The sequence below is a fragment of the Haliotis rubra genome, unplaced genomic scaffold, assembly GCF_003918875.1.
Source record: "Haliotis rubra isolate DU_JTF1 unplaced genomic scaffold, ASM391887v1 Scf391, whole genome shotgun sequence".
Lineage (NCBI taxonomy): Eukaryota > Metazoa > Mollusca > Gastropoda > Lepetellida > Haliotidae > Haliotis > Haliotis rubra.
The window spans coordinates 599,076-614,239 of NW_025767070.1; the positions used below are offsets into that span (position 1 = coordinate 599,076).

At 38.9% G+C, this 15,164-nt stretch overlaps 1 protein-coding gene across 1 annotated transcript; it reads right to left on the bottom strand.

The window, feature by feature from the left end:
- Positions 1-882: 882 nt before the first annotated feature.
- On the bottom strand, positions 883-14,718 carry LOC124286784 (microspherule protein 1-like). The gene is made up of 13 exons (XM_046723216.1): positions 14,435-14,718; positions 13,460-13,830; positions 12,473-12,514; positions 11,217-11,297; positions 10,666-10,775; positions 9,978-10,086; positions 8,670-8,814; positions 6,967-7,042; positions 6,427-6,455; positions 6,114-6,206; positions 5,445-5,527; positions 4,669-4,884; positions 883-2,833 (listed from the first exon to the last, which is right to left on the bottom strand). Exons 1-13 carry the CDS (start codon positions 14,463-14,465, stop codon positions 2,741-2,743), a joined length of 1,479 nt encoding a protein of 492 aa, XP_046579172.1. The 5' UTR covers positions 14,466-14,718; the 3' UTR covers positions 883-2,740.
- Positions 14,719-15,164: the final 446 nt, after the last annotated feature.

Below are 15,164 nucleotides of genomic sequence, written 5' to 3' on the forward strand. Positions count from 1 at the left end.
GGAATATGAACAGTGAGCGGTACAGATATTCTCGAGGGACATTTACTTCCATCTGCTCACGTGTTCTATGAAAATGTTTGGATTTTCCAGCAGGACAACGACCCAAAACATGTAGAAAATGTTTGGGGATTTATGAAGGAAAGTGTCAATAAGAAAAATCTGACAAATATTGCTGAAATGAAAGAAGAGGTGGTCCGATATTGGGACAGCATGGACCACGGCTTTCTAACTTCTTTGATCAGTAGTATGCCCCGCCGCATTGAAGCCTGCATTGCTGTCCATGGTGACTTGACAAAATACTAACTGTTCACCTGTCTTTGAATCTGGAGTTATGTTCTGCTAATATTCACATTAATACGTGAGTAATGAGTGAAAAAAAATAAAAAATTACAATCTTTAAATTCTCAATAATTTCTGGTTGTGCTGTACCATACGCTCTATCAGTTTCTTTCCTTCCTTTGAAACAACCGTTGGATGAACACAGAAGAACGTTCTTTGAACGGCATTTGGAACTGATGAAGGTGTGTCAAAGAATGTTTGGATATCTACAAAGGAAGAAATTGATATCCCACAAATGTTGGAACCAAGCACAGAAGCGATGTTATGAAATAGATTCTGTGCAAAAAGGGATCTGGCAGAATGCAACATTAAACATTCTCATCATAGCGTCCCCACCCAACCACACACACACACACACACACAGAGAGAGTCATATCAACGTGTGTCAGGGTGATGTGGGATTAGAATTGTGCAGGACTTATTATATAACCACAAACACGGGAATGGTGTAGGCAAACCTAGGGCCAGTCATGATGAATCCGTGATTCAAACCTCATCACTGTACAGTGAAATATCGATTCTTAGACACCAACAATATCACAATTTATCATAAAGATGTTTATTACAAAATGATATCCCAATATTTCTCAATAAGGCAGTATTTCTTCCACACACATTCCACAGTCTTCCACTCGGCATGTTGAGGTCGGTGTCAGCACAGTTATAGTATTACACCAGTTTCATTTATCTTCACATAAATGTGACCACACAGCAAACACTGAGACGAACCAGGGCAAGTTTCCTGATGCTGTTTGAACAATGTTTTATGCTACTGTGTACAATGTTTAGTCAACAGAGAACATAACTTACAGTTTCTCTCACTGTACCTAAATGGGGGACCAAATCTGGCTATTTAGCATTAACTACATGAGAGGCAAGCCAAGACTTTCAGTCATGAAAACATTCATGGTAACCTTTTTAATAACTCTAATTTGATGTTTACTTGATCTTATCATCGTTCTTAAAATAGCTTCAAGGATGACGCCATTCTAACAGTAACAATGAAGATTTAAGGGATGTACAAGGGCTGATTAATAAGTTCTAATGCTCACAAAGAAGGAATTGTGTAGTAGTGAAAACTTTGTTTAGGCCATTACATGATTTCATAGTGGTGTACTGACAAAACCTGAGTCATCCCAGCAGACTGTTTCCTAGAGAACTGTCAGTAAACAAGGAACTGTGACCTTTGCAAAATGGACCAAAAAAGATATAAAAAGCAAGACAATGCATTAAACATTTTTCACTTTTTGCCTATATAATACTTCTGTGAGCATCTGAAATGTGAAGGAGGCATGAACAGTTTAGATGAACTGATGTTGACAAAGCACAGAGTTTACTCAATAACACATATGGGAGTGTTCTATCCACTTAACTGTTAAGAAAATAGTGTCACAATTCACTCAGGTCATTATTCCATCAGGGAAGTCACAGATGTAAAACCTCAGGAAATATGGTAACATAGTTTCAAATTTCCCATTACCACAAAATGACATTTATACAACAAATTAAAGAAACATTCCTCCCAAGATCAATTTTAATGCTCACAACATGCATGAGTCAGTCTGCCTTAGAGGGCAGCTTTCATTCATGACACCCTGTAGTCTAAACCATGTCAGTTGCATGAAATGCCCTTCCATACACCAGATACAATACTCTCAACAATAACAGATAACAAGTGTGTCAACAAAGGCAGTGTGTCAGCTTTTCCTTATCTAGCACCAAAACACCATGTGCACTTATAATTCCTCCGGGGCGGTGGGGTAGCCTAATGTGTTGGCTCGTCACGCCGAAGACCCGGGTTCAAATCCCCACATGGGTACAATGTGTGAAGCCCATTTCTGGTTTTTCCCGCCGTGATGTCGCTGGAATATTGCTAAAAGCGGCGTAAAACCAAACTCAGTCAGTCAGTATAATTCCTCCATCAGGGCACCTGGGTGTAGAGAGGATGTTTACTCTCTCAATGCTCTCTCTTCTTAAATCTAGGCATGTTACACACCATTTACATACATTCATGAACACATTTTGAAAGAAGGGTTTAAGATTGCAGATCTGGTGCAAGTACACCAACGAACACAATCATGGCAAATTTGGTATTTAATCCAGATAAGAAAACTGATAAGAAACTCAGTTGAGCTCACTGAGATCACAGCACCACCACTGTGAAAACAGCTGTCTCAAGAATCTCCTCACTTTCCTATGCAGAAAAGATTGCTGCGGCCACTTCATGACAGCTTTCAATCTCAAATGCACTGCAATAGTACTTCAGGGATATATGTATTCTGATGCTTCCAATAACCACACTATTGTAAAGGTGATTCCAGGTAGGGAAGAGCTGCACATCGTGTATAGATGTTGTAGATGATGATGAATGTGAAGAGGATGAAGCTGATGTTGAACGTGGTCATGTTGTTGGTGGCGTGATCTTCTGAGCTTCTGCTCGTATGACATTAATCAGATCCTGGTTCATCAAAAATGTAAAACGCAAACATGAGATCTGAAAAAGGAGACAAAAGAACATAAGTCAACAGTTGGTTACAATGTAAACAGCTCTGTCATATATTTAGGGGAAGCTCAGGCCCCACCAACTGCTAGTCCTGGCAAGTTTCATCTATATCTACTTTGTCTTCAAAATAATAATAATAATAATAATAGTATATTTATATTGCGCATTTATCCATGCACATTGCATGCTCAAAGCGCTGACATGTTACCCCTGGTCAACGAGTACAGAACACTCCCTGTGGAGAATACAACTGGTCGCCTGTCAGGCTCTCAAGGTTCAAATTCAGACTACCATCGTATCATACCAGGTACCCAGTTTTACTGCTGGGTGGACAGAGGCAATTTTGAACAAGCTCCAAAACTTAGAAATCCTGCATATTTCAAGCATTTTCAGTCTAAAATACTCATGAGAATTTCAAACTTTTTGTATATCAGTCTATACAAACTACTTCCTTCACGATTGTTGATTTTTAATCATAAAATGTTTACATCAAGCACATGTACAGAGTGTTATAACTTGTTGATATCGATACAGTGGACATTACTAAGGCAATATGGTAAAGTAAACTCTCTTTGCCAGTCAGCTTTGAAGTAACTGATGATTATCATTTGCTAACTTTCATTTCTTTGTAGGTTTCTTTCTGAGTCCCTGAGTTGTCAGAGGCTCTGGACAACCCAGGGGAGATAACTGTCCAAGTTCTTGAGAAGTTCTTTCTCATCAATTTCCTCTATGATGTTTTTTATAACCAACTGTTCCCTTACAAAGAGGGGCAGGGGCCCTGCATAGTTTTTGTCTTACATCAAATGTAAAGTTACTGGGTTAGTACCTAAATTCAGTCAGTTTTATTTTCAATGTCCCTTCCCCCTTATTCCAGGCCAGAGCTCTCACCAAGCAACCACCATTCAGGGGAGGGAACACGAATCTGCTGTCAATTTCAATAGATATCAAATGGGTGTTTAGTCACTAAGGTGACATAATACCCACCTGAAATTATCAAATCAAACTTAAAAAGTAATGAAAGTGAAGGTCGTAATTTAAGATGAAGTTAAATGTCAACAAAAACATGACCAGTCAACCTCTCTTGATATCTTGCTCTGTAGTTGTTCAAACACACAAATATTTTCAAGACTCACTTTGACCTTGACATGAATGTCTTAGTGTATGAAATATGCAAAAATAGTACTAAAGAAATTGCTTATTGAAAAACATTCAAGGGAAGTCTTGAAAGTCTATGAAGAAAATACAGTGAACTGTTCTTGAGATATCTCACTGACAATCTTTACAAGCAGGTTAACATGCTGAATTCTTCAAAGTGTCGCCATGACCTTGAAAATTAGGTGAAGGTCACCAAAATCAACTGGGCCCTGCGCATTCCCTAGAAAAGCTTGGTGTTGAATATGAAGAAACTCCATTGAACTGTTCTTGAGATATCTCGCTGACAAGGGTAAAACGTTAAAGTCCCATTGTGACCTTGAAATGAAGGTCAAGGTCACCAAACCTGACTGGGACCTTTCTTTTACTGTGATGAACCTAGGTACCAAATATGAAAAGAATCTAGTCTACGGTTTCTAAGATATTCCAATTCGTACGTACGTACGGAGCCTAATACTATATCCCCGCTTCGCGCTAAACGCACGGCAGGGGATAAAAAACAACAACCCTAAAACACAAAAACTGTCCATTTCTATGTACACAGATTATCTCGCGATTTAACTGAATCTGCGGTATGGCGAAGACCATTATTGCAAGGCATGACTGTATATTATTTTGAGGTAGGTTCGGAAAATTTAAGACCTTTTCAACCTTGAGTTAAGAATCATATTTACCTCTAACACAGAATTATTGAACAGTTTCTGTTTGTTCCCAGCTAACACTGGTTTGCCATCAATGTAGATAGGCCTTTTTCCTTCATTAGCAATGAAGAAATCTCCATTGTTTCGTAGTTTAATGACTCCCTGTCGACGAGATATTTTGGCTGCAGGACCTTCCAATGACAAGTCCACATCAATCTGGTTGTCTTTTGTGGCTCGGCCAAGTGTGATCTAAAATGGTATAATAATGGAGGTTTACAAGTAACAATGCTCCCACAACAACCAGTCAGGGTCTTGTATCATCGCATCCAAATTATACAGATTTATGTTCATTATGTCAATCACTGGATTGCTTGGACCAGACTTGATTTTACAGACCACTACAATTTAGCTGAAATATTGCTGAGTGTGACATTAAACAACAACAAACAAACAAACAAACAAATATACAAACAAACTCTGCCACTGCCTGTTTACACTCAACACATTGGCTATTTCCATTTACAAACAAAATAACTGCAACAACGAAAGTGGATGACAAACAGTATCCCACCAAGGTGTGAAATGAAATATATCCACGCTTCTCAATAAGGTTAAATATTCCTCGACAAGCCTTCTACAGCTCTACAAATTTATCAAAAGATACTCAAATCAGATCCATAAAAGCACATACTCAGATAAAAGCACTGATCTTAATCCAATAAACGCAGCAAACTTTCAAGTTAACCTTAATGAACTGTGTATGCATTAGGTCTATATCCAAGGGCTATAGAACAGCAAGGGATATTCACCTCTCTTGACCTCATGAGATAGCGTACCAGCCTCCCCTTCAGCACTGCCAGTGTCTGGTTATCAAAGTCCTGGGGGTTGATGCCTGCAAATTGCAATACAGGATGATTTTAGCTATTACTGGTATTTTAACACACTACTGTTATGGCAGGGATAGAATAGTTCACTAGGCTCAACAATGATTGACATGTGTTTTGTATTGAAATTATCGAAGCTTATTTATCTACAAATCATTTTCCAATCACTGTCAGCATGCAACTGGTATCTAGGTATCCTCCAAGTTGTGAGACGCATTAATTAATGGCTGAGTGCACATAGGTGATGTTTCCACATCCCAACAATGAAAGTGGGAACAGCCCAGTTGCTGAAGAGTACCCACAGGAGGAATAGTTTCACAGATAGTAAAGTGATGAAAAGTGGAAAACACAATACATAAATGTCAGTCATGCAAAATTCTGTGTGAGAATATGGTCTGAAGAGTCATAGCCATCAGGCGGAGAATGTGGCCCATACATGCAGCTTTGGGGACCATTTGGGTTGATATGACAACTGTCTTTAAATTCAGATATTTTTATTTTTTAGAAGACAAAATATTTGAACAAATATCTGTAAACCAAAGAATAACCATCATATTAAAGTTCTTGCCATTGAAAAACAAATGTGTTTCTCACCTGTGATGCTGTCAACTTGCACCTGCCATTTTGGCAGTTCTTGCTCAAGGTGACGAATCTCACGCTTATTCCGTTTGTCAGCTATTGCCAGTTCTGGGGGTAGATTTCAGGTTTCCTCAGTGTATATCATGTATACATAAAATAGACATGGCAATTCAAATATATGAAAGCGTTTATATATTATCTCCGATCACATCTCAAATTATATATTTCAATAATCCCACTGAAAGATCAGATCACAGAAAAACAGGTTATTTATTTAATTAGCTTTCCAAGTAAATTCTTTACTGTAAAAGAGACAGAATCCACTTACCATGCTCGAGTATTTCATCTCTACCATCCCTGAAAATAGCAATGTAAATATGTAACAGAATAGACTACCATGCACAAGTAGACATAGGTAAAGGGAGGCAACTCATTTAGCATTGTTAAATACTTCACTTCACCTTGTAACATTATGCCAGCATTTACCCAGACATTTCCACCAGCTTTTTTTTGACAGGGTGACTTGGAAAAGTGAGGGATTCCTCCAAAAGTACTATATATTAAAAAGAAGAGTTTCCATACTAGAAGTATTCCTTGTTTCTGAAAAGGCTTATCCTAGTTCAACGGTGCAAGGTTGACAACAGTGAGGAGAGGTATTCACAAGAATACACAAACAAAACTGAATAATGAATGATCAAACTGACTTGATCTTATCCTCCTTTCTCCAGAAGACAGTTACTATTAACATAGTGTACCTGTACACAGGCTGAAAACTCAGCTAGTGGTTGTTAAATTACACTAGAGTCAGCAATATTTCTGCCAGATAGAGAAGCAAAGTTTCATTGTACAGACATGACACAACACTAACTTCAAGTCATCATCATTCAGCATGTCCTCTGCATCCGACAGGTTGAGGACATGGTCCCCTCGTGGCATGGGCTGAACTGTGAACATATGTGAGAGTTACTGGTGTGTGTGCTCTGACAGACAATAACATCACATAGATCACATTTTGTGGACTAATGCTGCATGTGATCAGATTCAGATACGGCCATAATAAATTTATTACGTAATCATTACTTTCTGAGGCACATACAGATCTCAACAAAACCAGAAACTCAGTGAGTGAAGTGGGTTTAAAACAGTGGTATTCCAGTGACATCACTGCATGTCAGGTTGGCCAGTAGACATTTGAATCCTCGATAATAGGTTTCTGGCGAGCATATGGGACGGGATTCTGCAAAGAGAACTTCATAGGCATAGAGACGACTGGGCCGACCATGTCACCCAGGGCCTCATGAAATACTCACCAAACGATGATATGGGGTAAAGTATAGAGCATCAACTAGCAAATCAAATACTGAAGGTACACGGAAATACTGTCACACCATTTTCAGATCTTAGACAAGTGTGTTACATTAACAAACTATTTAATACAAAATACCCATACTGCTTTTATAAAGGAATAATGATGTGAACAAATCATCCCTGCAATGATGTGATGAAAGCGTCTCTTGAACGTACTGTATGTTCACGGCCGGGGAGGAAGATCTCACCTGATTGGTCAGGAAGGAGGTGGTACTGCTTCATTAGCAGCCAATGGCTATGCAGGGATTTTGCAGTTCTTGCAGGATGGAAGATGTCTGGGGTTTTGTCCAGCAGGTCCTCAAACACCTCCAGCGTAGGCTGGGGCTGAGTGTTCTTCAAAGAGACAAGAGAGGAGTCAAAGTCACATGCTGGTACATTTGTAAATCAACATTAGTTTCAGCTGGCTTGTTGCTGTTTACAACTCTTCGAGATCTGTTTCTTTTTATTTCTGTGATATGAGTGTAACATGTATAAAATAACAAGATATAAAAAGGTTTCACCGTTTGTTGGTATTTCAATGCTTCCTGATTTTAGAGTATAGCCATGAAAGTACACCATTGTTTTATTTGTTTTTCACATACTGACATTCTAAGTGCTGAAAGACTGATCGTCTGGTCTTATTCATTATATAATCATCTGCAGTCAGGCCGCGGTAATCCGGTCCTCGTTAATCCGAATCCACCGACTTCCGAACCCTAATCACTGGGCACCAAATCATCTCCCTATATATTGTATATAATTGACACCTCGTTAGTCCGATGATTCAGTTTCCGCCTCCGAACGCTGGTCAGTCGGAACGGATTGGACTAATTAAGTTGTAAACAGCTGCGTTAATCCGAACGATTGAAGTTGACCGCGCTGCTGACTGGTCCACCCAAAGTGACACGCTTCGTTTGTTTAGCTTACTTAGCTTAATTTCTAGTTCATGTGAATAAACTCGTATTCCAGCCAAGGCCTACATCCTACAATTACCAATAGGTTGAGTTTCTACCCTCGCTACCCTCGCTTTATGCCTAAATCCCTTGTGCCTCTCTGCCTAGTGAAGTGCGTCAAAGAACTTGAATTTGCCGCTAGACGGGAGCACAAACCCCAGACTACTTTTATAAAGGAATAATGATGTGAACAAATCATCCCTGCAATGATGTGATGAAAGCGTCTCTTGAGCGCATACTGTATGTTCACGCGCCGGGAGGAAGATCTCACCTGATTGGTCAGGAAGGAGGTGGTACTGCTTCATTAGCAGCCAATGGCTATGCAGGGATTTTGCAGTTCTTGCAGGATGGAAGATGTCTGGGGTTTTGTCCAGCAGGTCCTCAAACACCTCCAGCGTAGGCTGGGGCTGAGTGTTCTTCAAAGAGACAAGAGAGGAGTCAAAGTCACATGCTGGTACATTTGTAAATCAACATTAGTTTCAGCTGGCTTGTTGCTGTTTACAACTCTTCGAGATCTGTTTCTTTTTATTTCTGTGATATGAGTGTAACATGTATAAAATAACAAGATATAAAAAGGTTTCACCGTTTGTTGGTATTTCAATGCTTCCTGATTTTAGAGTATAGCCATGAAAGTACACCATTGTTTTATTTGTTTTTCACATACTGACATTCTAAGTGCTGAAAGACTGATCGTCTGGTCTTATTCATTATATAATCATCTGCAGTCAGGCCGCGGTAATCCGGTCCTCGTTAATCCGAATCCACCGACTTCCGAACCCTAATCACTGGGCACCAAATCATCTCCCTATATATTGTATATAATTGACACCTCGTTAGTCCGATGATTCAGTTTCCGCCTCCGAACGCTGGTCAGTCGGAACGGATTGGACTAATTAAGTTGTAAACAGCTGCGTTAATCCGAACGATTGAAGTTGACCGCGCTGCTGACTGGTCCACCCAAAGTGACACGCTGTTTGTTTAGCGACTTAGCGACTCTAGTTCATGTGAATAAACTCGTATTCCAGCCAAGGCCTACATCCTACAATTACCAATAGGTTGAGTTTCTACCCTCGTTACCCTCGTTTATGCCTAAATCCCTTGTGCCTCTCTGCCTAGTGAAGTGCGTCAAAGAACTTGAATTTGCCGGCTAGACGGGGAGCACAAACCCCAGTGTATGAACTTAAGAGAAGCCTTGCGATTCCTGTCAGACGATCAAGAACTGTTTCAAGCATGTCGAAATTCTGTGAAGTCAAGAATCCCAGATTGGTGAAAAAACAACCTTTGCAGCAGCCCACCATTAAAGACTACTTTTGTAAGTAAAATGTCTGAGTGAAACAATGTGTAATAAATCCAGTGATTGTCTTTGATGTTTTGTTTTGATTTCTTCACGTATCGATAGTAAGGAAAGATATCAAGGGGAAGTAACTCGGTGCATATACTGTGGTTTCAGCAGTACGAACGTTTCACTATCCGAACGTTTTTTTAAAAAAAACAAAGTGTTCGTATTAACGAGGTCTAACTGTATTTGTTTTTACCCCTACTAAAGTTCTCCACTGCCACGCTGACAGATGACACTAACCGATGGTATTTTTCCCAGCAGTTTCTCCTCCTCAGTGCTGTAGAGGGCTTGAGCCTGGACTGCCCCTGCCACATCGGGGTGTAACATCTTCATGGCTTGAATAGCAAGTCTGTGAAACAATGGTGCGAGTTGTGACCTTATTTTAGTTACAGACTAGGCTAGATGCCTTTTTCAAAATTCAATGTTTGAAAAAAAGAAAAAGTAATTCATAGACAACACATGGAACACATGTAATCTTCCATCTTCCACCCCCTCCAATCTGTATTCTCCACTTCTCTTTTCACACATCCTGTACGGCATACATGTAATTGCCTCCCCTGCCATCTGCTGCACTCTCTGCTTATATGTACACAGGTTATGTGTTCCACATGACCAAACAGCAAAGTCACATTGGTATTTAATTGAAAATGCTTATATGAATGCCTGGCCAACCGAATGAGAAATAACACCTCTTTTAAAAAAGAAGAACAACAATTCAAAGAAAACAGCACAATTATACCCGTCATACAATATACCCTTCATGGTACATCCATATGAATGAAGGTGCCATGATGCTCAGAAACGACATGATGATAAATATATCCACCACAATATAATATCATAGCTTTACATTTTAAACTGTGTTTATGTTTGATTTCGAGATACAGAAATCCCATATCCTGTCTGCCAGCTTTGCTAGTGCACTTACTTTGAAATGACTGGGTCATACAGCAGGGCATACCACCTCTCCTGGATTTCCTTCAGGGTGAATCTACACGAGAACTTCACTCCCTGGTACACACCGGTCAGGTCATTGGTCTAAAAGGAAACAAGATTTGTAACAAGAAATATAATATTTAGTTAAAATTAATAGTTTATACTTATTCTGAGCTATTGTTAGACTGTTCATTTGGGAACAATAGGACAGAGGTTTCCACTGCACCTTGAAGATAGGGGGTACACCTACAGAATACCGGATACTTACCAGCCATATTGTTTAGTGTCACATCACCCTAACCATAACGCTAATGCTAAAGCTCACCCTAACCCTAAACCTTAACCTAACCCTAAGTAAACCCGCGTGATTTCAAAGATAGCAGAAGGTATCTGGTATTCTGTAGTCTTACTGAAAAGGGAGATAAGCAGTAATGTATATGAGTTAGGATAAGGAAAAATAAATACTTATTATTGAAACATAGATAAAATATTACTATTTGAATGTGATGTTTCAGTTCTAATTCTTTAGTTCTGTTTACATACCTGTTGAACTGCAGTTATCAAGGCCAGGTCATCCTGAGCCTTCCATCGTCCCAGGTCTTTGGTAGAAGCTGGGGCTTGTGTCTGTAATACAAGGAGACTGAATTAAACAGTATTGACATAAATTTGATAAATTCTCCTAGATAGTTCGAGCATTTTCTCCAAATATAAAATTAAGGATATCATTCAGCCAATATACCTGCACTGCACCTTAGAGTGATAGCAGTGTAACATAAATCGACCAGGACACATGTCACATGGAAACAGTGCATAGTACCTTTGATTGTGTTCATAATAATTGAGAGCAAAATTATCCAGTATTCATTACATGCAACTTCAGGAGTTAAGAAAATGAATTTCATGAGCCTGCCATCATTTCCTTGCCAACTTGTATGTACCAAACTCTTTTCAGATTTTCAAGACTTGAAATATTTTCAAAACTCATATTACACTGGCCAGTAGCAATGACCTATATCACCTGTAGTATGTGTATGAACTCTGTGTACAAGAACTTTGGTGAACAAGGAGGTAATATGCTTTGAACTTTATTTTTCCAAATATGACAGCTCATGTGTATACATCTGTTTTTGTTTTTAGGCATCTGCTATATGAGAGAGGTGAGGTGAGGTGATATTGGGTTTAACGTCGTACTCGAGAATATTTCGCTCATATGACTATGTGCATGCGTGTATGTGTATGCGCAGCTGCTTGTACTAGCCCACACTTCAGCTGGTTTTATAGTGCTAGCCAACTGAGATACCATGCCGCAGTGTAGCATGAATACCCTACTCAGACACATTATACTGACTCCGAGCCGACCAGTCCTTGTTGTACCCATTAATGCTGAACGCCAGGCAGGGACCAACAAGTACCATATTTTAACGTCTTTTGGTATGATGCGGTCGGGGATGCTATTTGAGAGAAGGCCACAATCATGTGTATTATGTTGACAAACCAAGGACAATAGCTTGGGCAAATTTTCAATTCCCACCCTATCCATAATCAGCAGCTAACAGCAAAATTTTCACGAGTGATCTATTTCACTCTCTACCTGCTAAGAGCATTACTTGCAACAACCTAAAAACTATCTGGGTAGTAATCATTATGATAGGACAGGTAGAAAAACATGATCAAATTTGGCAATATGACTCCATCTACAATCTACATATCCAAGCAATAACCATAATGAATGAGTGAGGGCATGTTACAGCATGCCGCCACATCTGCAAACACAAAAATAGACAAAATACTTTCCCTACCTTTTGTTTTTTGTTTCGTTTAGAGGAGGAGGACTTTGTTGGCTGAAACAGAATATAATCATCGTCATCATTTATAACATACAAAGTATTTGACACTTGTACCTTTCGTAAAACAATTCAGATGCATATTGTAACTGTTATAAACATCATGATAATGGAAGTATTTTGTCATCCAAAACTTTCAGCATTTGATCAGATAAATAGTGTTTTGTCTGGGGTTAATGTATTTAGATGTTCTTCCTACAAGCTCAATTGTATTGGCTCTTCTATTGACTATTTTCACCAGTATATTATATAGAGATTATTAACCGAGTGTGTTTCTGTATCATGCGAGCCTTTGGCGAGCATAATACAGGGCTCCAGATAAGGGCCGTATCGGCGATATGTACGGATAAAAAATATGCACGATACGGAAGGAAAGGATTTTGAAAACGAAGCAGATACGCACCATAACAATGGTGTACAGTCTTAGAATCATTTACAGACGTATTTATCTGAAAAAGTATTGTTTTATTGTTTATTGACCTGTTTACTCAAGACTAGCAATGTTGTGGTGCATACATGAAACGAAACACAAGATTACTGATACTCCCATTAAATTCCATCAGTACTCTATATGTACTCTAACTATTTTCCGTACTCCTGTATTGAAAAAATAAGGAGTATGTACTCCTCATGTTGAAAAATTATCTGGAGCCCTGATAATACATAATTTTTATTCCTAATATATGATATTAATGATACAAAACACAAGGGCTAATAATCTCTTTATCATATAATGTCATTCTTAAAATTACTCTAAAAAAGAAGCAACTAGTACTTGAATTTATTTGAAGAGAATCGAGCATTCACGTAAGAATACTTAGCGGTACACCAAGGTGAAGGTCGTTCATGACAGCGGCATATGGTTGTGACTAGTCACTAATACAGTGCAAACATAACTCATGCTTAAAATAAGATCTTTAATAGATATAACAGATTATATACCATAGTCTTAGTTCCAACAGGTCTTTTTGGTGGCTCCTTTTTCTTCTCGGGTTGTGGAGCAGGTGGTGCCTTCTCTTCTGGCACAACTGGTTCTTGCTTTTCAGGCTGGGGTGGGGTTATCTTGATTCGCCCACGATCTGATTTGACCAGACTACTCTCGACAACCTCGTCATCAAACTTTTTCCTTTTGATTGATCTGGTTGAGCTCCTCCGAATTGGAATCAGATTCCTTGGGTCCAGGATAGGCATCCTTCTTCCTGACTTCACAGCTGGACTAGGTGTGTTGGTTGCTGATGACGATGGAGTTTGGGTTGGTGTTTGAACAGGTGATGGTGCAGCAGAGGGCTGGGGTGTCACTGGGGTTGATGAACCTAAACAAATGATAAACTTACACAAAAACAAAATTCATGACAAAATTTAGACATAACATTCCTGCCCCACCAAAAGTCAGTCAGGATTCCTCAAAGTATCAGTTCATTCTGTCAAAGTCTGTCAAGATATGAGTTTTGGGAGTCGCAAGAGAATATACTGCTCAACATTTCATATCCATGGGTCCAAAGGGTAAAGGATATGGGATAACTAACCCTAAACATCAAGGACCCAGGAGGCAAGAAAAAACAGTGTAGAGATACTAAAGAATATCTCTGGAGATATAACTGTTTCTAATAATACCATTTATTGAGTTGTGACCTGATTCTTGATTAAGTTGATACTCTTACCGAATATTGCAATTTATGAAGTAACACTTGTATGTACAACTGGCAATGATTCATGGTTTTAGAAAAGAGAAGATATAATATAGTTTCTGTTTGAACTAACTCAGCCAATTCAGCACATAACATCCAAAAGGTGCAAAAGTGAACGTGATATACGGTCCTCTCAATTGTGTCGTAACTGTAAATCATGCATGCTCCGTGTCCCGCAGCGGTTAATAGAGAAAAGAACAGTTTAAATAATACATAAATATATATTTACCAGATGGTGGCAAAGATCCAGGTTCTTCCATCCTGTTTCACTGCCTTGTAAATCTGTCTGCCTTGTGAAAAGTAGAAACAAAGCCAAGTTTGCGGACAGACCCGCGTAAATTTCAATAAAGCGTGAAATCGAAGCGATTTATACGCCTTATAATATGTAAACGTAATAGTTGCATTTTATTGTTTACAGTAAACGACGACCATCTTTCTTATTACAAATAATAACGACAAAATAAACCGTTAACTAGAAGCAAGTGTGTAATCGGTTCTTAACCGGAAGTTAACCATTTTAAGGTGTTTTCAAAAATTAGGATTGGGTGAAGTCAAAATTGGTTTTCGTATAAACACGAACCCAGCACATTCATCCATTAGAATCCTTAACAATAATAACGACCACAAAATATGATGAATCAGAACCTCACAATCTAGCTACATCTTGACATCATTAGGACTAGGGTATTGAAGATGTTTGGGAAAATAAGCAAAACGAAATATTACGAAAATATGGGACAACACAGTAATTCCGAGTTTTCAGTTAGTCAACTGGTCTGATGTCGGACAACATGAAAAGCATGAATTTCGCTGAATACATATGGTTATTTCCTTCAGCGTGGGAGGCAGGAGGAGAAAACGGGCATTGAATTAATTTCCTTGCATCTTATCAGCTCTATGTAGATAATCTTTTTGCATCAAATGGCATGTCTAAAGCCCAATAACATAATAAATCGTTG